Raw genomic sequence first — 22,515 nt, forward strand, 5'->3', positions numbered from 1 at the left:
AACAGGGAAGTAGTCTGCAGTTATATCTTTTGAGCTACTTTCTTAATAATGAGCTTTAATAAGCTATAAAATAAACTACTGTAACATACATTAACGTTTGTAACAAAAGAGACGAGATTCACACAACCAGACACTTCTGATGTGTCAATTTTTATAAGGCATTAGTGAAATCAATAATACAAGTGGTGTTTTTTTATTGCCAGACAAAAGGGCCAACCACAGTACATACCATAAAACTGACCTTTTCACACAAACGCAGGGAATTACAGTGCATTAGGAAAGTTTTCAGACCCCTGGACTTTTTCCACATGTTATGTTACAGCCTTATTCTAAAATGGATGAACATTCTCCCCCCCCCCAAACAATTTTGGATTATAATTAAAAGCCATGTAGTCATATTTGTTATATCTTCAACAAATCACAAGTCAGAGACATCAGCTTCAATCAAAAAATGATATGAAATAACTTCTCTCTACAGATTACATTCAAATGTGTATTTGCAAAATTAAAGGCTGCATCATACTTCCCATTCTTTTAATTTTAAACTAAGTCATGTGTCTTTAGATACTTTTTCCTGTGTAGATGTCAGGGAAGTTTAAGTATGGTGTTTTCCTGACAAAAACAGCATTATGAACAAAGATAAGGAGAGACAGTTGCTGCATTACTATAGTATTTGGCATAATGGTTCAAGATAAAAGTATAAAACAAACATGCAAATTTAAGCCTACCTTTACAACTACTTACAAACCAAAATACACAAAGGAACAATCTGTTTGTATTTACTACAAAGTGAAAAGATGTATCATGAAAACAGATTGTCTGAGAAAGACCTCACACTAAGCTCAGCCCTGGCCTATGTATTCTTCAAAGAGACATGCAACAGTTCCATGTCCATAGTGTTTTGGCCAAAGAAATACAGTGTAAAGACCTAGGGCCAGTTTTCCAGACCCAGATTAAAGCCTAGTCCAGCATGCTCAATACAAAATCTCCATTCCAATAACTTTTTGGTTTAGGACTAGGCATAATCGGTGCCTGGAAAAACATTATGGCTATTAATAACATCAGTGTCCACTAAAGCTTTACTCAGATGATCATTCTGGACAATCCAAACCTACGCAGGATGGTTGACTGCCTCATTTCAGATCTTTCCACCCTCCCCATCTTCCGTCATAATGGTTATTTACAATCATAGTATCGTTCAAAAACAACCAATGCTGAATGATAGGTTATAAATGAGGAATGGACATTTAGTAGTTTCCGTTAGAGGTAGATAAGCTTTGTAATGCGGCTTACACAACCAGCCGATAAAGGCTGCTAGGTGCTAATGCTTAGGAACAGCTCTCTTTGTCGGAAAGTGAGCTACTTCGCTGTCACTCCCAAGTGATCAACGCTGTGTTCCTCAAGGTTCCTGAGGATTCTGAAGCTCTTGGAGCAGAAGGAGCAGGTGAAAGGTCTCTCACCTGTGTGAAAGCGCAGGTGAGCCTTCAGATTGTCCCTAAGCCGGAAGCTTTTCCCACACTGGAGGCAGCTGTGAGGCTTGTCCCCCGTGTGGAACCTCTCATGCCTGCGGAGGCTTTTCCGCAGGGCGAACATCTTTGAGCACTGGTAGCATGAATAGGGCTTCTCCCCGTTGTGGAAGCGCTCGTGCCTCCTCAAGATCTTCCTGCGTTTGAAACTCTTCCCGCAGATCTTGCAACCGTAGGAGTGGCTCGGGGAGAGGACGCTTTGAAGCCGCCAGACATCGTTCCCACACTGAGTGAAGCAGCAAAGGCGCCGGCCTGTGTGGAGGCCCTGGTGGGTCTTGAGGTCCTTGGGCATGGGGAACCTCTTGCTGTTGTGACAGTAGCTCCCATTAGCCTTCTTCCCTCCAGGCACCAAAAGCAGGTTCACCAGCAGCACTGAGCAGGCCCTCGTCAATTTGTGCTCCAGGGAGGTCTGGTCCAGCTTGAAGTCCACCTTTTTATTCTTCACCGCAGAGGGAGGGTCCAATGCACCCATAGATGTCAACTTTCTCTTAGCCTGTTCAGGAGCCAAAGCACCATCTGAGGTGGACGGGCTATAGGCTGTCTCCTTTGCGGTGCTGACACTGGCCTGCTGGGGCTCCACCTGGATAGGCTTTTCTTTACAATTTGCCTGTGGTGTTGAATACTGCTCTTCTGCCTTTGGGACCATTGGACAGAAGACTTTAGTCACCCATTCTGTGTTCATTCCATTCTCTGATTCTGTCTTGAGGGGCTGGAGTTTCTGCTTAGTTGGGGAGCTTTGAACAGTACCAGAGAGGTGGTTTGGATACTTAGGGGCTAGAGGACAGAAAATTAAATAGTTGTTAGATGGTAACCTCAACCCTTTATATACAAAGTCTTTCTAACAAACATATTTATGTATCTATAGCTTCACCGCCACCTACAGTGCCTTGCGAAAGTATTCGGCCCCCTTGAACTTTGCGACCTTTTGCCACATTTCAGGCTTCAAACAAAGATATAAAACTGTATTTTTTTGTGAAGAATCAACAAGTGGGACACAATCATGAAGTGGAACGACATTTATTGGATATTTCAAACTTTTTTAACAAATCAAAAACTGAAAAATTGGGCGTGCAAAATTATTCATCCCCCTTAAGTTAATACTTTGTAGCGCCACCTTTTGCTGCGATTACAGCTGTAAGTCGCTTGGGGTATGTCTCTATCAGTTTTGCACATCGAGAGACTGACATTTTTTCCCATTCCTCCTTGCAAAACAGCTCGAGCTCAGTGAGGTTGGATGGAGAGCATTTGTGAACAGCAGTTTTCAGTTCTTTCCACAGATTCTCGATTGGATTCAGGTCTGGACTTTGACTTGGCCATTCTAACACCTGGATATGTTTATTTGAACCATTCCATTGTAGATTTTGCTTTATGTTTTGGATCATTGTCTTGTTGGAAGACAAATCTTCGTCCCAGTCTCAGGTCTTTTGCAGACTCCATCAGGTTTTCTTCCAGAATGGTCCTGTATTTGGCTCCATCCATCTTCCCTGTCCCTGCTGAAGAAAAGCAGGCCCAAACCATGATGCTGCCACCACCATGTTTGACAGTGGGGATGGTGTGTTCAGCTGTGTTGCTTTTACGCCAAACATAACATTTTGCATTGTTGCCAGAAAGTTCAATTTTGGTTTCATCTGACCAGAGCACCTTCTTCCACATGTTTGGTGCATCTCCCAGGTGGCTTGTGGCAAACTTTAAACAACACTTTTTATGGATATCTTTAAGAAATGGCTTTCTTCTTGCCACTCTTCCATAAAGGCCAGATTTGTGCAATATACGACTGATTGTTGTCCTATGGACAGAGTCTCCCACCTCAGCTGTAGATCTCTGCAGTTCATCCAGAGTGATCATGGGCCTCTTGGCTGCATCTCTGATCAGTCTTCTCCTTGTATGAGCTGAAAGTTTAGAGGGACGGCCAGGTCTTGGTAGATTTGCAGTGGTCTGATACTCCTTCCATTTCAATATTATCACAGTGCTCCTTGGGATGTTTAAAGCTTGGGAAATCTTTTTGTATCCAAATCCGGCTTTAAACTTCTTCACAACAGTATCTCGGACCTGCCTGGTGTGTTCCTTGTTCTTCATGATGCTCTCTGCGCTTTTAACGGACCTCTGAGACTATCACAGTGCAGGTGCATTTATACGGAGACTTGATTACACACAGGTGGATTGTATTCATCATCATTAGTCATTTAGGTCAACATTGGATCATTCAGAGATCCTCACTGAACTTCTGGAGAGAGTTTGCTGCACTGAAAGTAAAGGGGCTGAATAATTTTGCACGCCCAATTTTTCAGTTTTTGATTTGTTAAAAAAGTTTGAAATATCCAATATATCCAATCCAATATCCAAACTGTATTTTTTTGTGAAGAATCAAAAACAAGTTGTTTTTGATTCTTCACAAAAAAATACAGTTTTATATCTTAATGTTTGAAGCCTGAAATGTGGCAAAAGGTCGCAAAGTTCAAGGGGGCCGAATACTTTTGCAAGGCACTGTAGAATTAATGTGTTTACTGGAATATATAACTTGTTCTCCTTCTGTCTCAGTGGTTGTTGGGGATTCTGGTTCCAGACTGCTCCCCTTCACCATCTCCACATCCTGGCAGATGGATGACAAGCCAAAAAATATAACTACTTAGCTCTTGTAATACAGGTGTCAGCAACTCAAATTAGCCTACACTACAGGTCAAAACACCATGGGTTATTTTAACAGACACCAAATACATCTTATGGTTCACAAATCACATTAACCTCAAACACTGACTCACTGACCTTGTGTTCTAGAACATAGCACTTTAGGTCAGCAGGCTGATTAGCCTCCAGCAGGGTGATATGATGTGCAGGACCCTCCTCACTGCTCACCTTTGAGAAGGAGCACTGTTTTGGGGCTAGAGGGAATGGAAGGGGGGAGAGAAAAGCACACAAACATTCCATTGGTTTGATCAGCACTGACATGCATAACAATGTAGAGGTTAAATAAATCACTAATTGTGCATAACTTTGTTATTTTTTGCTTCAAATGTTGTTTGCTGACAAATTGTCAGTCATCTATATTTTGCAGAATCCCAATTCCTTCCAACATGTCATTAAAAAAACTGCATTTCAGTCACATTCAGCGAGAATGATAAGACTGAGTCATCACGCAAACTAAACCGTGTTTATTTATCCATATGTGACACAATTTTACATATGGCTCCCCCGAGAACATGATTGTACTACTTGCTAGTTGCAACAAAGTATCCAGCAGCAAGATCCGTTTCATGAGATTGTAAACTGTTTCACTGGGATCTTAACAGCAACAACGTTACAGTGATGAAGAAACACTTTCATATACCAGTTAACTCCTCATCCACTTGAACTCCGATACTGCGAAGACATTTCTTGCCTGACTTTTTGACAGAGTCCACCGTTTGCAGGATTTCATTTTGCTCTGTCTGCCCTTCAATGAGAACGGTGGTTCCTTTAGCAAGGAATTGACACTCGAACAGTTTCGTTATTTCCACGACGGCCACCTTTGTAAGTGAATCCAAAACAGACACAATCTGGGTTTGAAAATTCACGTCGACGGACACAGACATGCTGACAGCTGTTAATGAGCGCACAGTTAAGAAAATGTTGAAGCCAAAAAGCTTGTCACGAAAGTGAACTGTGTTTATATCAACCACATGGTAGGAGAAGCTGGGGGCGTGTCTCTGACGTTCCATCACCAAGTTCGCTCAGCGTCTCGCGCCAAATTCACTTTATTTCCGGGAAAACGTGGTGCGTAATATGGTCATATGTCATCATGTCATATAAAATAAAATAATTCTAACAGTGAGACATATTGCTTTGATCTTTTATCGTTTTATGGTACAGTTTCAATGCATGACAAATAATAGAAATGACGGTTTATTCTCTCTGTCTCTCTCGCACACAAGAGCACACATGCGCACAAGAATCCAGAACACCAGTCATTTTTGTATATTTTTCCAAGCTGTCATTTATTTTAAGACTTTACAGTATGTTTAAGTTTTCTTGTTTAAAAAAATAGAATACTGTTGTTGTTATATTTCTTTATCAGTAGAAAACATCCATGTGATTTACAGCACTTTTCAGTGCACAAGAAGAAAAAAAGCTAACCGCCCTTTTCAAGTAAAGTTACAATAATTTAACTGAGTAGGCTGGTATGACCTTTGACCTGCAGGAAAAGCCGGCTTGCACCCTTGGATTTTACAAGTTGGGAGAGGGGCGAACATTTATTCCAGAGAAATAAAACAAAAATAAAATACATCCAAACAACAAGTTTACAGATGGCCTTAGACTTAAAATGCAGAGTTAACCCTTCTATTTGTCTGAAATATAAAATCAGAAGCATTAGGTGTTTTTAGGGTAAGTGCTAGTGAATATCCAATAATTCAGTTGTGAAAATATTATTTTCTAAATCAATGTTTTATGTTTTCCCTTTTCATATTGTACTGATGGCAAAGTTACAGGTGTGAATAAAAAATTGACTGGGACTTTGAGAAAGTACTGTATTTTATGAATTCAAAGCAAAGGGAGTTTAGGATAGCTTGGGAAATAGAACAATCTTTTTGAAAGATGCTCTGAGTGAGGATGTTGAAAACATGAAGATGTCCATAAGAGCTGACAGATTTAACCTAATGACTTATTTCAACAGAGAACAAGGAAGATTTGAGGAAGGTGATGATGTTGATTGGCCAGATTATGATATATTGGCCAGATTTATACATTGATGACATCAACAATTTACTCATCATCATCATCATCATCGTCATCGTCGTCATCCTCGTCGTCGTCATCATCATCATCATCGTCATCATCGTCGTCGTCATCGTCGTCGTCATCATCATCATCGTCATCATCATCATCATCATCATCATCATCATCGTCATCATCATCGTCGTCATCATCATCTGGATCAATTTCATCGGACAGAACATCTTCGATCCATTCCTCAAGCTCATCTGCGCTTGGCAGGTCGTCATCATCGTCGATTTCCATCCATACACTGTCAGCCTATAGAGAGAGACACAAAGTCATTTGGTTCCAAAAATAGACTATTGGATTTTTTTTAAAGCTAGTGGAACCACATGGCTCCTCGTACATGACAATTTGGATCATAACAGGAACGTTACTCACATCTTCAACATCCACAACACCAATCTGGGGAGAGCCCAGGTCAATTCCAAAGGTCTTCTCCCAGTATGGGACAAGCTTAAAGAGGGAGGAAAATATTTCAGGAAGAAAGCAACAGCAATTAGAATCTCATATCTTTGGATAGATGGATCTTATTGTATTGATAAGTGACCAACCATGACCATGATCTTACCAGGGGGAAATCATCTGGGTCAATCCAGACAATGCTGAGGTTGGGATTATCATTGTGCTCCTCTGCTACTTCCTTCAGGATTTCCAGAAACTCAAAACCGTCTGGGAAGTCAAAGGTCAAGGGTTAAATGCACATTAAGCCTTGTGAAACCCCTCTTGCTGAAAATGGTTCATTCCTCCCCTACCCAGTCCTATTGACTCATTAGTTGCTCCTTTGGTTCTGTACCTGGGTCATCCTCCTCTGCAAATGCAATGATGTGCTCGCCATCGATGTCGTCCTCCTAAGAAAAGTATGCAAAGGGAGATGGGGAATATAGAATGCATCGAGCTGAATCCACCGAGCTGTCTGTTTAAACTACTAGCACACAGCTCGGACACCCATGCATACCCCCACAAGACATGCACACCCCACAAAACAGAGGTCTCTTCACAATCCCCAAGTCCAGAAAAGACTATGGGAGGTGCACAGTACTACATACAGCCATGACTACATGGAACTCTATTCCACATCAGATAACTGATGAAAGCAGTATAATCAGATTTAAAAATCAAGATTAAAAATATACCTTATGGAACAGCGGGAACTGTGAAGAGACAAACACGAAGGTACAGACACACGCATACACACACAAGCGCTAGCACACGCACTTTACACACACATACAGTACATTGTAATATTGTTGTATGGTGGTATTATACTATTTGTATTGTAGATATGTAGTGGTGTAATAATGTTATATGATGTACTGATTTATATGTAATGTAAGTACCTTAATATGTTTGGACCCCAGGAAGAATGCTAATGAGGATCAATGATAAATGCATATAGACTACCCACTGGCCACAGATGGAAACAACACTGATTCAACCTGTTTGTGCCCAGTGAGTACCTACAAGTGTATTTCCATCAGTATCTGCACATTTAGGCCACATAAATACTTAGCTTAGCTTATCAATTACAATTGGGGAGGTATGCTTCCATTTTGTTTTGTAGGGTGATTTTTATGGGAATAGTTTGTATAGCTTACCCAGATCTCATACATGTTATCTGGTTCCATCTTCCTCATGGTTGGTCTGCAAAGAAATAGGATGCAATGTATTTTTTTATTGTTCATTGAGGAAGTTTACACTTTTGAAATTTGGGATTCTATTACTTTGCATATTTTCTATGTTTTCCTTTTCTGCAATGTACATGATTTCCAGTGCTCTATTTGTGACACACAAGTTGTGAATGGGTTGGTGGTCGCTAGACTTGTTGCTGAACGTTATGGATTATTCTCCTATCGTTTGGTAATGATTGACGCCAGAGCTACTGAAGGTACAAGGACCGAGGACACACTGTGATTCTGTAGCAGCTGGCAAAGTCACTGTCTTTTGTTTTGACTTCGTACAAACCTCTCGGGTTGATGTTTAGATAACATTTAGTATTGTCTCCAAGAGGCCCGTTAGACATTTGTGCTGGAGGTGTCTCTCAGTTGCAACTGTTGATTTTGATTGATATTATCAACGACTGCTCGCCTTTTGGTTCACCTAAAAATTCCCTTTACACCTAGTTATAGGGCCTGTGGTTTTTACAGGTCAAATCACACAACCAGGATAAAATGCTTGGCTCTCCTCATCATACACTATATATTCAAAAGGAAGTGGACACCCCTTCAAATGAGTGGATTCGGCAATTTCAGCCACACCCGTTGCTGACAGGTGAACAAAATCGAGTACACAGCCATGCAATGTCTGATGGACTAATCTGGGTTTGGCGGATGCCAGGAGAACGCTACCTGCCCCAATGCATAGTTCCAACTGTATAATTTGGTGGAGGAATAATGGTCTGGGGCTGTTTTTTATTGTTCGGACTAGGCCCCTTAGTTGCAGTGAAGGGAAATCTTTACGATACAGCATACAATGAATGACATTCTAGATCATTCTGTGTTTCCAACTTTGTGGCAAAAGTTTGGGGAAGGCGTTTTCCTGTTTCAGCATGACAATGCCCCAATGCACAAAGCGAGGTCCATACAGAAATGGTTTGTCGAGATCAGTGTGGAAGAACTTGACTGGCCTGCACAGAGCTCTGACCGCAACTCCTTCCAACACCTTTGGGATGTATCGGAAAGCCGACTACGAGCCAGGCCTAATCGACCAACATCAGTGCCCAACCTCACTAATGCTCTAGCGGCAGAATGGAAGCAAGTCCCTGCAGCAATGTTCCAACATCTAGTGGAAAGCCTTCCCAGAAGAGTGGAGGCTGTTATAGCAGCAAAGGGGGGGACCAACTCCATATGAATGCCCATGATTCTGGAATGAGATGTTTGACGAGCAGGTGTCCACACACATCTGGTCAAGTAGTGTATATTGTGCCATTCTGGCCACCGTGTTCATGAATCCCACCTGTCGTGATCCTCAATGTATGCAACAAGTTCCTCCTCTGTGTAGGGTTTTCCAGGGATGACTATGGGTTCATCTATGAAGGGCTCATAGAAGTCCACTTCATTCACCTTCAGGCCCAGATCTTTGGCAACCTGGAACACAGAGGATTGGTCAGAAAGAGCAATGGGTTACTTTTTGAGTGGAGTGCAGCTCCGTTGTAATTTTTAGGATGTAGTTGTTAGTGGGTAAGGTTGTTCACCTTGGGAGTGAATGTAGCAAAGAACTTGATGTGTGGATGGAACTCCTCAGCCGCGTCCACATAGGCCAAATAATCTGAAATGTTACAGGCACCTGTTAAGACCCTATTCAATATCTTGATAATTCCAATATTTAGTTGACAAATACATTGTTTTCTCCATAAAATATTATACACATGAGCAGACTTATACCGTACAGTAAAAACATGTGCGAAATTACAATGTCAAAGGAATAGATTATAGATTCTTACGTTCGGACTTTTCACTCTTAAAGTAGCCCACCAGTTTGATGTCCTCCTCATTGTTGTGGAAACCTTTAACTTCTCCATCTTTCTCAATGATCTCAACGGGGTCTTCAAGAACCTAGAACAGAGTAAAAGGGAGATGCATGGTGGAGGGAGATAATGGTGAGGGGAAAGAGAAATAAACAGTACAGGATATATCAGAAGTGGACAAATAGTCAGTTTCTACAAGTTGCAGCTAGGTAAAAGAGGGCATCACTGGGTGACATTATTCTCACGTACATCAAATATGAACTCCACAATTGTGTCTGCAGCAAGCTCCCCATCGTACTCAATGATCTCGTCCTCGGTGAAGATATAGATGCTGTCAACCTCCTCCAGTCCTGAGGAGAAAACAGAAGTTCAACTCAGGGGTTACATATACCCTTAAATCCACTAGAGGTCAGGCTTTCTTATGGGCTGCCTTAGCACAGTGACACAAGGGGTGCATCTCAAGGGGTGCATCTCAATAGTCTTGTGGCTTAAATTTGTTGTTTCCTTTCCTTCATCATCACGGAGATTAAATAATTAAAAAGGTGATGTCTCGGTGGGTGATAGACGTCCACCATATTCCTTTCTCTTAAAGTATGTTTCCTGATCGGTGCAGATGAAGGAGGCAAGACGCAGAGAGGAATCCACTTATGACTATTGAGATGCATCCAGTGAGACAGGTCAGGTAGTTTAGTTTATTAGGTAGTTTTGTCCACCTGGTCAGTGGTGATGCTTAGATGGATTGTGTTGAAAGATGGTAACATTTCATCATAACTGACCTCAGAACTTTAAATGGTCAAACCAATCTTGAATAAAGGTAATAGTGTCCATTTCAGTGTGTATTTACCTAGTTTCTTAGCAACAATACTGCCCTTCTTTTCATCAACAAGGCAGAATCCAATTTCCTCATCGTCAAGGTCGTCAAGGACCTGAGCTGCAAGCTGTGAAATAAGATAATATGTCATATAACTGAAGACACACAGTGGCACCCTTAAGCCTGAGCAGGAATATCTTCTGTGTCATGTGTGGACAACTTATAAGGACTTATGGGGAGTTTGTTTTCAATGATTATTTATCAGTGTTCTGTAAGGACATGTATATATGCGTTCACTTCCACGCCCTCAGTTTTGTGGGTTTGCTGGAGGGATAGGTGTTGTACTCAGTTTACTGTGTACACACTAAAGTAAACAAAAATGTTGCTGTCTTCTCTTATGTCTTGTCTTATTTCACACATATTTCCCTCCAGTTCCACCACCATAAAAGCCTGGGACTCAGAGCGCTGTCCGTGCACTTTCTAAATCTGTGTGAAACTTGACCGTTATGTCTGACAACCAGTTCAACCAATGATGTTGCCACATCTGTGGCATGCATACAGAGGGGGCGGGATAACAGTTCTGCAGACTGTGTTGGGGTAACTTGGTGTTCGGATAGCAACAGGTGCAACCCTGCTTTCACAGATCTCTCCTCACACTTCATAAAGGAGGTGCAGGCACCCAAACACACACCCAAACACACACACACACACACACACACATATTATGTACCTGTTTTGATATTATATTAAAGATATTATGTGTCTTTAGTTCTGAGTAAATAGAAAACAGTGGCCTGAATATCAGAGCTGAATTCTTATACAGTGTTATAATAGTATAATAGCAGACTGTCCCGGGAAAGTTGACTTTCAGTATCCACACTATTTACTTCTCAGATTAAAATGTTTTACCCTGTAGACACGTCCCACTGGGCACAAACTGGTTGAATCAACGTTGTTCCTATGTCATTTCAACAGAATGAACATATCTCATGACGTTGAATCAACGTGGAAAAGTCATCAACCTTTCACCCAACCGTTGACCTAAATCCAATGACATGGTTCGATTTTTGTTGTTGATTTCACATTAGTTGACCACTCAAATCAAAATTAAATCAAAACTAGACATTGAACTGACGTCTCTGCCCAGTGGGTTATCTGTCCATATTTGTCATGGGGATGGGTATTCAAATGAAGAGGTCCTAAGGGGGTCAGGCCCTAGATATGCCTGATAAACAGATTGAGGGCTAAACTCAGCTAATGGCTTTTAGCCAAACAGATTACTACAGCTATATAAGGTTGCTGTGTGGGGCCATGAGTTGACAAGAGGACAGATTTCTTGCCTGACTGCAAGGGGAGAGTTCGCTTTATGACAAATCAGGGAAGGGGTCTAAAAGAGCTGACATGCTCTCTCTCCTCTTCTATTCCCGTTGACTGACCTAGAGTACACCCTCTCTCTCAGCAATAGACCAAAACAGAGTGCACAGCACATTAGTTTCACAGAATGTCATGACACTACTATCTAGCCTACAACACTATTCCCCATAGAGGGGAATCAGGGCAAAAGATCCCAGGCCCAGCTAACAATCTTCTATCTACCCTATACATATAAAAGATACACAGCATACTAGTGCTCAAACCAACAGCAATCCGAGTTGACTCTAGATGCTCCAGATTGAGTAAGTACTCTGTAAGAAGCAACACAGCAGTATACAGTACATTTGGAAAGTATTCAGATCCCTTGACTTTTTCCACATTTTGTTACTTTACAGCCTTATTCTAAAATTGATTAAATTGCTTTTTTCCCTCATCAATCTAGACACAATACCCCATGATGGGAAAGCAAAAACAGGATTAGAAATGTTTGCAAATGTATTAAAAGAACAACTGAAATAGCACATTCACATAAGTATTCAGACCCTTTACTCAGTACTTCGTTGGCAGCGATTACAGCTTCGAGTCTTCTTGGGTATGATGCTACAAGCTTGGCACACCTGTATTTGGGGAGTTTCTCCCATTCATCTGCAGATCTCCTCAAGCTCTGTCAGGTTGGATGGGGTGCGCCACTGCACAACTATTTTCAAGTCTCTACAGAGATGTTCGATCGGGTTCAAGTCCGGGCTCTGGCTGGGCCACACAAAGACATTCAGAGACTTGTCCCAAATAAAGTCCTGCGTTGTCTTGGCTGTGTGCTTAGTGTAGTTGTCCTGTTTGAAGGTGAACCTTTGCCCCAGTTTGAGGTCATGAGTGCTCTGGAGCAGGTTTTCATCAAGGAGCTCTTTGTATTTGGCTCCGTGCATCTTTCTCTCGATCCTGAATAGTCTCCCAGTCCCTGCCGCGGAAAAACATCCCCACAGCATGATGCTGACACCACCTGCTTCAACGTAGGGATGGTGCCAGGTTTCCTCCAGACGTGACACTTGGCATTCAGGCCAAAGAGATCAATCTTGGTTACATCAGACAAGAGAATCTTGTTTCTCATGGTCTGAGAGTCCTTTAGGTACCTTTTGGCAAAGTCAAAGCGGGTTGTTGTGTGCCTTTTACTGAGGAGTGGCTTCCGTCTGGCCACTCTAACATAGAGGTCTGATTGGTGGAATGCTGCAGAGATGGTTATCCTTCTGGAAGGTTCTCCCATCTCCACAGAGGAACTCTGGAGCTCTGTCAGAGTGACCATCAGGTTCTTGGTCACCTCCCTGACCAAGGCCCTTTGCCCCCGAATGCTCAGTTTGGCTGGGTGGCCAGCTCTAGGAAGAGTCTTGGTGGTTCCAAACTTCTTCCATTTAAGAATGATGGAGGCCATTGTGTTCTTGGGGACCTTCAATGCTGCAGACATTTTTTGGTACACTTCCCCAGATCTGTGCCTCGACACAATCCGGTCTCGGGCTTTATGGATAATTCCTTCGACCTCATGACTTGATTTTTGCTCTGACATGCACTGTCAACTGTGGGACCAAATATAGAGAGGTGTGTGCTTTTCCAAATCATGTCCAAGCAATTGAATTTACCACAGGTGGACTCCAATCAAGTTGTAGAAACATCTCAAGGATGATCAATGGAAACAGGATGCACCTGAGCTCAATTTTGAGTCTCATAGCAAAGGGTCTGAATACTAATGTAAAAACCTGTTTTCACTTTGTCAATTTCCGGTATTTAATCTATTTTAGAATAAGGCTGTAATGTAAGAAAATGTGCAAAAAGGGAAGGGGTCTGAATACTCAGAACGCACTGTAGGACGAACAAACAGCCACAACAGCAGCACTGGATAAATATAGACCCAAAGCCACACCGACCCAGGACTATTTTGGCAAGGTGCTGGTGACGCTCAAGTCTCTAGGATCTGCTGACAGTTACAGTACTGCATCTGTCAGTCAGCCAGCCCAGTTAGCCGACACCGCAGTACTGAGGCCAAATCCTGCTATACTGCCCCCAACCTTGGGCTAGGCCTCAATGTCTATAACATAAAGAGGAAAGGGGGGGGGGGGGTGAACACGCATTCTCAGATGATGATTAACATATCATTAATCAAAACACCCTGATGAGTAGGCACATGTCTCACACGCACACGCACCTGCGTACATGCAAATACACACACCCACACATGCACGTGTTCGTTCCCTGAAGTGTTTGTTTCCAACTGTGGCACCTTGTCATGGCACCATTTCCAAAAGGTGTTTTATATCTCCATCAGACTTTGCTCTATTTGTTGACTATTCAATCTCCTGTTGATTAAATGAGTCCAAGGAAAACAAAACCATACAACTCCTTAAGAGGCAACAGTCTCAAAATAGATTCTCCACCATCAGAGCTGTGTTGTGTTTCTCTTTCGGGAATGATGGGAGTTGTAGTCCAAAGTAGTCAAATTGCAGTCCTATAAAGCCGGTCCAGTCCTGGCAGAGCTGGATTTGAGAGGATTAGCTCATTGGCCAGCATGACAAAAGAAAACGGCAGCCTCTACGGTAGGCCCTGTATGTCAGAAGTCCTAAGAGATACACTTCTTTAAGAAATGTACTGATTGCCACCAGTCAATATTTTATTTATATTTTGTTTATTTAACTAGGCAAGTCAGTTAAGAACAAATTCTTATTTACAATGGCGGCCTACCCCAGCCAAATCCTAACCCGGACGACACTGGGCCAATTGTACACAGCCCTATGGGACTCTCAATCACAGCCGGGTGTGATACAGCCTGGAATCGAACCAGGGTGTAGTGAATTCTCTATCATTGAGATGCAGTAACTTAGACCGTTGCGCCACACGGGAGCGCCATAACAGCCTTTTCTTCTCAGTTTCACACCATCCAGGGGGCCTATGGGTCTCACTGCTGAATGAGGTAATGTTTCATGCCTTACATTCTTGACATCCGTATTGCTCAGATTAAGATTACTCCAACCTAAATTTGACTTTGCTTTTAACCCAACACCTCTGAAAGTGGACAGAACATTAGGAACACCTTCCTAATATTGAGTTCCACCCTCTTTTGCTCTCAGAACAGCCTCAACTTGTCATGGCATGGACTCAACAAGGTGCCGAAAGCGTTCCACAGGGATGCTGACCCACATTGACTCCAATGCTTCCCACAGTTGTGTCAAGTTGGCTGGATGTCCTTTGGGTGGTGGACCATTCTTGATACACACAGAAAACTGTTGAGTGCGAAAACCCCAGTAGCGTTGCAGTTCAAACAGGTGCGCGCTCAAACAGGTGCGCCTGGCACCTACTACCATACCCCATTCAAAGGCACTTAAATATTTTTTGTCTTGGCCATTCACCCTGCAAATGGCAAGCTTATACAATCTCAATTGTCTCAAGGCCTAAAATTCCTTCTTTAACCGGTCCCCTCCCCTGGGGGGGGGGGGGGGGGGGGGGGGGGGGGGGGTGCCACACTGGGCTTCCAGGGAGCTGTTGTTGTGGGTGGTTGGGTCAAGGTTTTGATACCAGCAACCCTACGGTTGCCAACTCACTTCATGACAGATTTTTCCCATCGGGAAATGGCAACCCTTCAGTTGCTGGTTCGCCTCTAACCGCTAGACAACCTGCCACCCACAGACATGAAGGAATGTTTTATTTATTTTACTAGGCAAGTTAGTTAAGAACAAATTCTTATTTTCAATGAAGGCCTAGGAACAGTGGGTTAACTGCTGTGCTCAGGGGCAGAACAACAGATTTTTACATTGTCAGTTCAGGGATTCAATCTTGCAACCTTTCGGTTACTTGTCCAATGCTCTAACCACTAGGCTACCCTGCCACCCCAGGGTATATGATATATGTATATGTAGTGAGGGGCGTACTTCAAAGGACATGGTCACATAAGGAGACACAGACTCCCACTCACACACACACACACACACACACACACACACGGTCATACACACATATCAACATAGAAATATGCCCATGTACATACATCTGGGTCAACTCAACATACCAATATGTACAAAATATTCAGTCATGCACATTTCTGATAGATGTCAGATCAGCTGATGACTTGAGGTCCTGCTACTTCTGTCCGTGTCATGTTTGAGACATAGACAGTTTGACCATTCCTCAAAGACATGCCCATCCCTACCATTATCCCATTTAATCTAAGACCACAAAACCATGAGTCAGTCTTAAAACAATACATCTCAGGGCCATTTCCAGCAACCAAGAGATTCCTGGCTAGAGGGCCACATGTAACAAATTTGTCCACTTTGGGGGGGACAAAGTTTAATGATGATTTTCATTATTAAGGTCCATGTCTGTTGGTTATATTTTGGTATGACAGCCATGTGTTGGAGGTAGCTAAATGTGGTTATCACTGCATTATATGTTATGACCCTTATGCGGTTAGTTGGGCCAACAGGATTGAGGGCATGAAATGTCATTTTGTATTATCAGGGAACAATCTTCTCAATCCAAGGCAATTGACATAAGGTATGAAACAATTGGAATGGTAATGACATATCTATGGGCCCACCTGGGGCAGGGGTGGGGTCAAATGTCATACATGTATTCATTTTGGGGAATTTCGAGCCAGAATGGACAGTATTGGGATTTGCTCTATTATCACATGGTACCCTAGATGATAACTACACCAAATTACACACCGAACAAGGAGAGCCATTTTTTTTTTTTTAGGTTTATAGAGCCGTCATAGATTTTGTCAATGATCAGTCCCAGGAGCCTATTTTCAAGATGGCCGCCATTCATTTCAACGGAAAGGAACTGCATTTTGGGGTGGCAGGTAGCCTAGTGGTTACTGAATCTAATCCCCGAGCTGGCAAGGTAAAAATCAGTTGTTCTGCCCCTGAACAAGGCAGTTAACCCACTGTTCCCTGGTAGGCCGTCATCGTAAAATAAGAGTTTGTTCTTTACTGACTTGCCTAGTTAATAAAAGGTAACATTTTGCATGGCCATAACTTAATGATTGATGTAATAAGACCAATAATGGCTTAAAATGTGTGTTACAATGAGGATGTCCCAAGTATGTCAGTTAAATGTATTTAGCAAATTATTACCAGAATAGTGGTGCCAAAAAACCTGTTAGAATTGCCGAGTTTTGTATCTGCTTAAAGTACATTAGATTAAAACACTTAGAAAATGTTCTAGAAGCATTCACTGATGTCTAATAATTAAAACAATACGCAATATGATTATATAAATTGTGCTAACATCAAGAAATATGAAGTGAAACCTACCCCGTACATTGCACCCTGATATGCATCACGTCCAGCAAAGACTTACAGCTAACCCATTTTCACAAAATGTGCACAAAACAATACATAAAGCTAGGAAAAGTCTAAACAATGATGCCTAGCTATTGCTAATTTAACCATAGGGTACACATTTTCCAATATGGCCGCCAACTAGCTCCATTGGTTTAAATTAGATTGGTCTGTCATTGCCACAATTCTTTCAATAATAGGTGGAATATGGTTAATGATAATAAAAAGTATATTATAGATATGCAGATAACACAACCAATTTAGCCAGGTTTGCAAAATATTTGATATTTGTAAAATATTAGCAACTGTTTTCTCAAAAGTTGCCAAAAACACTATTCATGAGATCGTTTTGGTCAGTATTTGGTTTCCTAATTTATCAATATTTTATATTAAAAAAAAAATTCTATATTACTCATAACAGGATCGTTCACTGGTTTGTAGTAATGATTATATATATAGGGTATGAAATAATATATATATATATATATATATATGTACACACACACACATATACAGTACCAGTCAAAAGTTTGGACACACCTACTCTTTCAAGGCTTTTTCTTTATTTTTACATTGTAGAATAATAGTGAAGACACTAAAACTATGAAATAACACATAAGGAATCATGTAGTAACCAAATATAAAATATGTTTATATTTGAGAATCTTCAAAGTAGCCACCCCTTTGCCTTGATGACAGCTTTGTACACGCTAGGCATTCTCTCAACCAGCTTCACCTGGAATGCTTTTCCAACAGTCTTGAAGGAGTTCCCACGTATGCTGAGCCCTTGTTGGCTGATTTTCCTTCACTCTGTGGTCCAACTCATCCCAAACCATCTCAATTGGGTTGAGGTCAGGTGATTTTGGAGGCCAGGTCAACTCCATCACTCTCCTTCTTGGTTAAATAACCCTTACACAGCCTGGAGTTGTGTTGGGTCATTGCCTTGTTGAATAACAAATGATAGTCCCACTAAGCGCAAATGCTGTGGTAGCCATACTGGTTAAGGGTGCTTTAAATGATAAATAAATCACAGAAAGTGTCACCAGCAAAGCACCTCCACACCATCACACCTCCTCCATGCTTCACGGTGGAAACCACACATGCGGAGATCATCCGTTCACCTACTCTGGTTCTCACAAAGACATGGCGGGTTGAACCAAAAATCTCAAATTTGGACTCATCAGACCAAAGGACAGATTTTCACCTGTCTAATGTCCATTGCTCGTGTTTCTTGGCCCAAGCAAGTCTCGTCTTCTTCTTCTTAGTGTCTTTTAGTAGTGGTTTCTTTGCAGCAATTCATGGAGTCTCCTCTGAACAGTTGATGTTGAGATGTGTCTGTTACTTGAACTCCGTGATGCATTTATTTGGACTGCAATTTCTAAGGCTGGTAACTCTAATGAACTTATCATCTGCAGCAGAGGTAACTCTGGGTCTTCCTTTCCTGTGGCGGTCCTCATGAGAGCCAGTTTCATCATAGCGCTTGATGGTTTTTGCAACGGCAATTGAAGAAACTTTCAAAGTTCAAGAAATGTTCCACATTGTCTGACCTTCATGTCTTAAAGTAACGATGGACTGTCATTTTTCTTTGCTTATTTGTGGGAACTCCTTCAAGACTTTTGGAAAAGCATTCCAGGTGAAGCTGGTTGAGAGAATGCCAAGAGTGTGCATAGCTGTCATGAAGGCAAAGGGTGGCTACTTTGAATAATCTAAAACGTTAAATATATTTTGATTTGTTTAACACTTTTTGGATACTACATGATTCCATGTGTTATTTCATAGTTGTCTTCCCTATTATTCTTCAATGTAGAAAATAGTCTAAATAAAGAACCCTTGAATGAGTAGGTGTGTCCAAACTTTTGACTGGTGCTGTATATAGTTAAATATAAAATCTATGTCTTGAATCCTGTCATATACACTGTATTCCAACATAACATTCTAACAAACTGCCGGATAAGGGCATCAACTTACATAGCTGGTGAAGTATTAAACCCTTAGGTTTACAGCCGTTTATAGATGGTGTCTTGTTACACTATTTATGCAAAACATGTATATTGTAGTATAGGGTCTACTGAAATATGCATTATTAGTGGCTGCTAAGGGTTGTCGAGGGTATCAGCAATGGCCCAATTGCTAAAAAGCTGGATTTTTTCTCATTTCTATTAAATTCATCAACCAGCCACTGAACTAATGGCTCCAAAATGATTAGTTAACATAAAGTAAGCTCCAAAAAGTATTATTTTGTGCCCAATGTAAAAGAATGGTAAATAATGTATTGTGTCATTTTGGAATCACTTTAATTGTAAATAAGAATAGAATGTGTTTGTAAACACTTCTACATTCATGTGGATGCTAATCTGATTACGGATAATCGTAAATGAATTGGGAATAATGATGAGAGAGAAAGTTACAGATGCACAAATATCCTACATTATTTACCATTCATTTCTATTGGGCACAAAATAATCTGAAACACAACTGAAACAAACAGCAAAAGCACCCTACAAATGTGTAAGCTTGATTTAGTGATTGTGTGTTATGAATATGGGGCCAAATACTTAACTTTTTACTACTTTAAAAAATATATAAAGGAATTGGTCGCAAAACTTTTGGTCCTCTAAAATGTGGAGACAATGTACAGAAAGTTCTGTAATTTCTAAACGATTCCTCTGACATGGATTAAAATACCCTCAAAATAAAGCTGACGGTCTGCACTTTAACCTCATAGTCATTGTGTAATTTCAAATCTAAAGTGCTGGAGTACAGAGCCAAAAAAAGGAGCTCACTGAATTTCATTAAATAACTTGTAAAGTTGAAGGTCAGAGAGCATCATTTTAAAATCTTGATGGTCAGGGACAGAAAAGATTCTAATCACCAATGCTCCTTTTTTTAGAGATGATTGTGTTTACCTAAATATTTGTGTTAACTTGCTGGGACAACTCAGCAAATGACAGTGCACGCCTTTTATTTTAGCTGAGTAATGCTGAGTACTATTACAGGTGGCAACTATAAAACCAATACGCTACTAGATTTTGATCTGTCATACTTTGTAACATTGTTTCAATGATGTGCCAGTCTAGGTAAATTATTAGATCTGTTAGCAAAAATGAACCAAATTCCATTTAAGATGAGATCCACCCAATAGAATGTCATTGGTGTTTGACAAAGTCATTTTCAATAAGCATGTGAACATTCCTTTATCAGCAACAATATACAAGTGTGAAAAACTAAAAAAAATATACTATTTTGGAGTAGCTATCATATATAAATTTGATCAGGGGCTTGTGGAGAACAATTTAATACCATCAAACCTTTGCCACCCTAAAGTGGATGAATGTTTCTGCAGGCCCATGGACTATATCTCGTCTGCCTCTACCCATCTACCTTGATGACTAATTCAGCATCTAAACAGCCTTTAAAATGTAATTAACTTTGTCCAAATCAATTTAATAGTCTGACCCTTGCAACTGTTGCTTCTGATCTCTTGCCTTGAACATCTTAATTTCAATCATCATCTTTTTTGTGAAAATTGTCGCAAAGGTCACATTTGAATTGTTATGCCCTTAACAACAACACTTAGTTACCTGTCAATGCTGTCTGTATCCACCTAGCCCTTATTACACACTTCTTTCACAGTCCATAATGCCTCAACGCATTGATCAATTATAGCAGAGATGGTGCATCCCTACCCAGGCACTGTGTCCCACTTCTACCTCCCAGTTACCCCTTCCCATCCCTCTCCTCACCATCCCCCACCCAGTTGCCCGAGTCCTCCCAAACGCCTGACCCAGTCTTCCCAGCCCTCTGACCCAGTCCTCCCAGCCCCTGATCCAATCCTCCCAGCCCCCTGACCCTGTTTTCCCAGCCCCCTGGCCCTGTTTTCCCAGCCCTCTGACCAAGTCCTCCCAGCCCCTGATCCAGTCCTCCCAGTCCCCTGACCCTGTTATCCCAGTCCCCTGACCAAGTCCTCCCAGCCCTCTGACCAAGTCCTCCCAGCCCCCTGACCAAGTCCTCCCAGCCCTCTGACCAAGCCCTCCCAGCCCCCTGATCAGGTTCTCCCAGTCCCCTGACCCACCTCTAGGGCCAGCTCCTCGATCTCAAACTGTTTCTGGGAAACGGTGTCTGTTCCGGGATGCTCATGGTAGTACAGAACCATCACATCATACTTCTTCATCTCAGACTTGTAGTTCTTGGCAGTCAGCTCGATGACCCGGTCCGTGCCATCGTACTCAGGGAAGTCCAAACCCTCCTCACCCCATGACGGTCCCCCGCAAGACAGAAGGACTGCCACAACCACCCAGCTCCAATTCATGTTTCCTTACTTATTTGGGAATTAATGTAGTTTCAATGAGTTAAAAAAAAGAATAAATAAATAAATAATTTGATAAAAATGAGGAAGGACGTCCAATCCCCACCACCCAGAACAGAGCAAGACCAACTCCTGAGCCCCCCTTATTAAACCCCCTGACACAGGGAGCTGGAGACAGGGCAGAGTGAGCGAGAGGGGGTGGGCTTAATTCTGGATGTAGGTGTGTGTGTGTGTGTGTGTGTGAAATAAGGTGGGAGGGGATTAGAGCGGCTGCTGAGGTGACAGGGCTGACGAGAGTAAGGGACCGATCCTACATGCGTGCATGAGTGTGTGTGTGCGTGTGCCTGCATCTGCGTGTTTGTGTGGCAGGTTAAAAGTAGGTGGCATAAGAGAGGAGGAACAGCCCCCCCCCCCCCCCCCTTCTTCAATAAAGAAGAGGATTGTGAAAGATGGAGCGTTTGAAATAGAAAGAAGTGATTGAATGACAGTCCACTACCTAGATGGAGACAAATGAAGAGAGACTAGGAATGATGGGCAGGGGGATGGTCAGAGATAGTCCTGGAGATCAGAGACACTTTTCCCATATTTAGTTAAGATGGGCTCCGATCCTGGCTAAAAATAATAGATGTAGGACGATGAGGGACATGTTGGCAGGGGTGCTGGTATCCAGTTTGCTTCTCTTGGCACTGGCCCGGCACTACAATGTGGCACTAGGATACACAGGGACAGGGGTTTAGAGGTAAGGGTGACACTTCTGGTTTGGTGTCACTAGACATAAAATACGTAGGTCAGTTAGCCTGCCCTGGGGGCTAATCAGTCTTGACTCCGTGATAACCAACAGATAGTTTTACTATGGTAAAAGCATTTTTATTTTGTCTGTGCTCTGTGAATTTGTCGACTTGCAAGTGTCTGTCTGTGTGTGTGTGTGTGTGTGTGTGTTGCCTGTGAGATAAGTTTAC

The 22,515-nt window shown here is 41.9% G+C and overlaps 2 protein-coding genes across 2 annotated transcripts; both read right to left on the minus strand.

The window, feature by feature from the left end:
- Nucleotides 1-117: 117 nt before the first annotated feature.
- On the minus strand, nt 118-5,250 carry LOC110508491 (zinc finger protein 773). Its single transcript, XM_021589038.2, has 4 exons — nt 4,852-5,250; nt 4,290-4,405; nt 4,032-4,116; nt 118-2,300 (listed from the first exon to the last, which is right to left on the minus strand). The coding sequence occupies exons 1-4, from the start codon at nt 5,219-5,221 to the stop codon at nt 1,360-1,362; spliced, it is 1,512 nt and encodes a 503-aa protein (XP_021444713.2). The 5' UTR covers nt 5,222-5,250; the 3' UTR covers nt 118-1,359.
- Nucleotides 5,251-5,340: 90 nt separating this feature from the next.
- On the minus strand, nt 5,341-21,714 carry LOC110508492 (calsequestrin-1). Its single transcript, XM_036966100.1, has 11 exons — nt 21,323-21,714; nt 10,586-10,679; nt 9,991-10,091; nt 9,718-9,829; nt 9,469-9,542; nt 9,231-9,361; nt 7,874-7,919; nt 7,072-7,126; nt 6,847-6,947; nt 6,657-6,731; nt 5,341-6,533 (listed from the first exon to the last, which is right to left on the minus strand). The coding sequence occupies exons 1-11, from the start codon at nt 21,557-21,559 to the stop codon at nt 6,264-6,266; spliced, it is 1,296 nt and encodes a 431-aa protein (XP_036821995.1). The 5' UTR covers nt 21,560-21,714; the 3' UTR covers nt 5,341-6,263.
- Between the last annotated feature and the right edge of the window lie 801 nt (nt 21,715-22,515).

The sequence above is a fragment of the Oncorhynchus mykiss genome, chromosome 28 (genome assembly GCF_013265735.2).
Source record: "Oncorhynchus mykiss isolate Arlee chromosome 28, USDA_OmykA_1.1, whole genome shotgun sequence".
NCBI lineage: Eukaryota > Metazoa > Chordata > Actinopteri > Salmoniformes > Salmonidae > Oncorhynchus > Oncorhynchus mykiss.

Excerpts from the sequence above, each read along its gene's own strand:
- LOC110508491 (XM_021589038.2), bottom strand. The coding sequence starts at position 5,221 with ATGGAACGTCAGAGACACGCCCCCAGCTTCTCCTACCATGTGGTTGAT. Across the intron at positions 4,406-4,851 it reads AGTGGATGAGGAGTTAACTG|CCCCAAAACAGTGCTCCTTC; the intron begins GTATATGAAAGT and ends CATTCCCTCTAG. Across the intron at positions 4,117-4,289 it reads GCTATGTTCTAGAACACAAG|GATGTGGAGATGGTGAAGGG; the intron begins GTCAGTGAGTCA and ends TCCATCTGCCAG.
- LOC110508492 (XM_036966100.1), bottom strand. The coding sequence starts at position 21,559 with ATGAATTGGAGCTGGGTGGTTGTGGCAGTCCTTCTGTCTTGCGGGGGA. Across the intron at positions 9,543-9,717 it reads TAAGAGTGAAAAGTCCGAAC|ATTATTTGGCCTATGTGGAC; the intron begins GTAAGAATCTAT and ends GTAACATTTCAG. Across the intron at positions 6,732-6,846 it reads ACCCAGATGATTTCCCCCTG|CTTGTCCCATACTGGGAGAA; the intron begins GTAAGATCATGG and ends TCCCTCTTTAAG.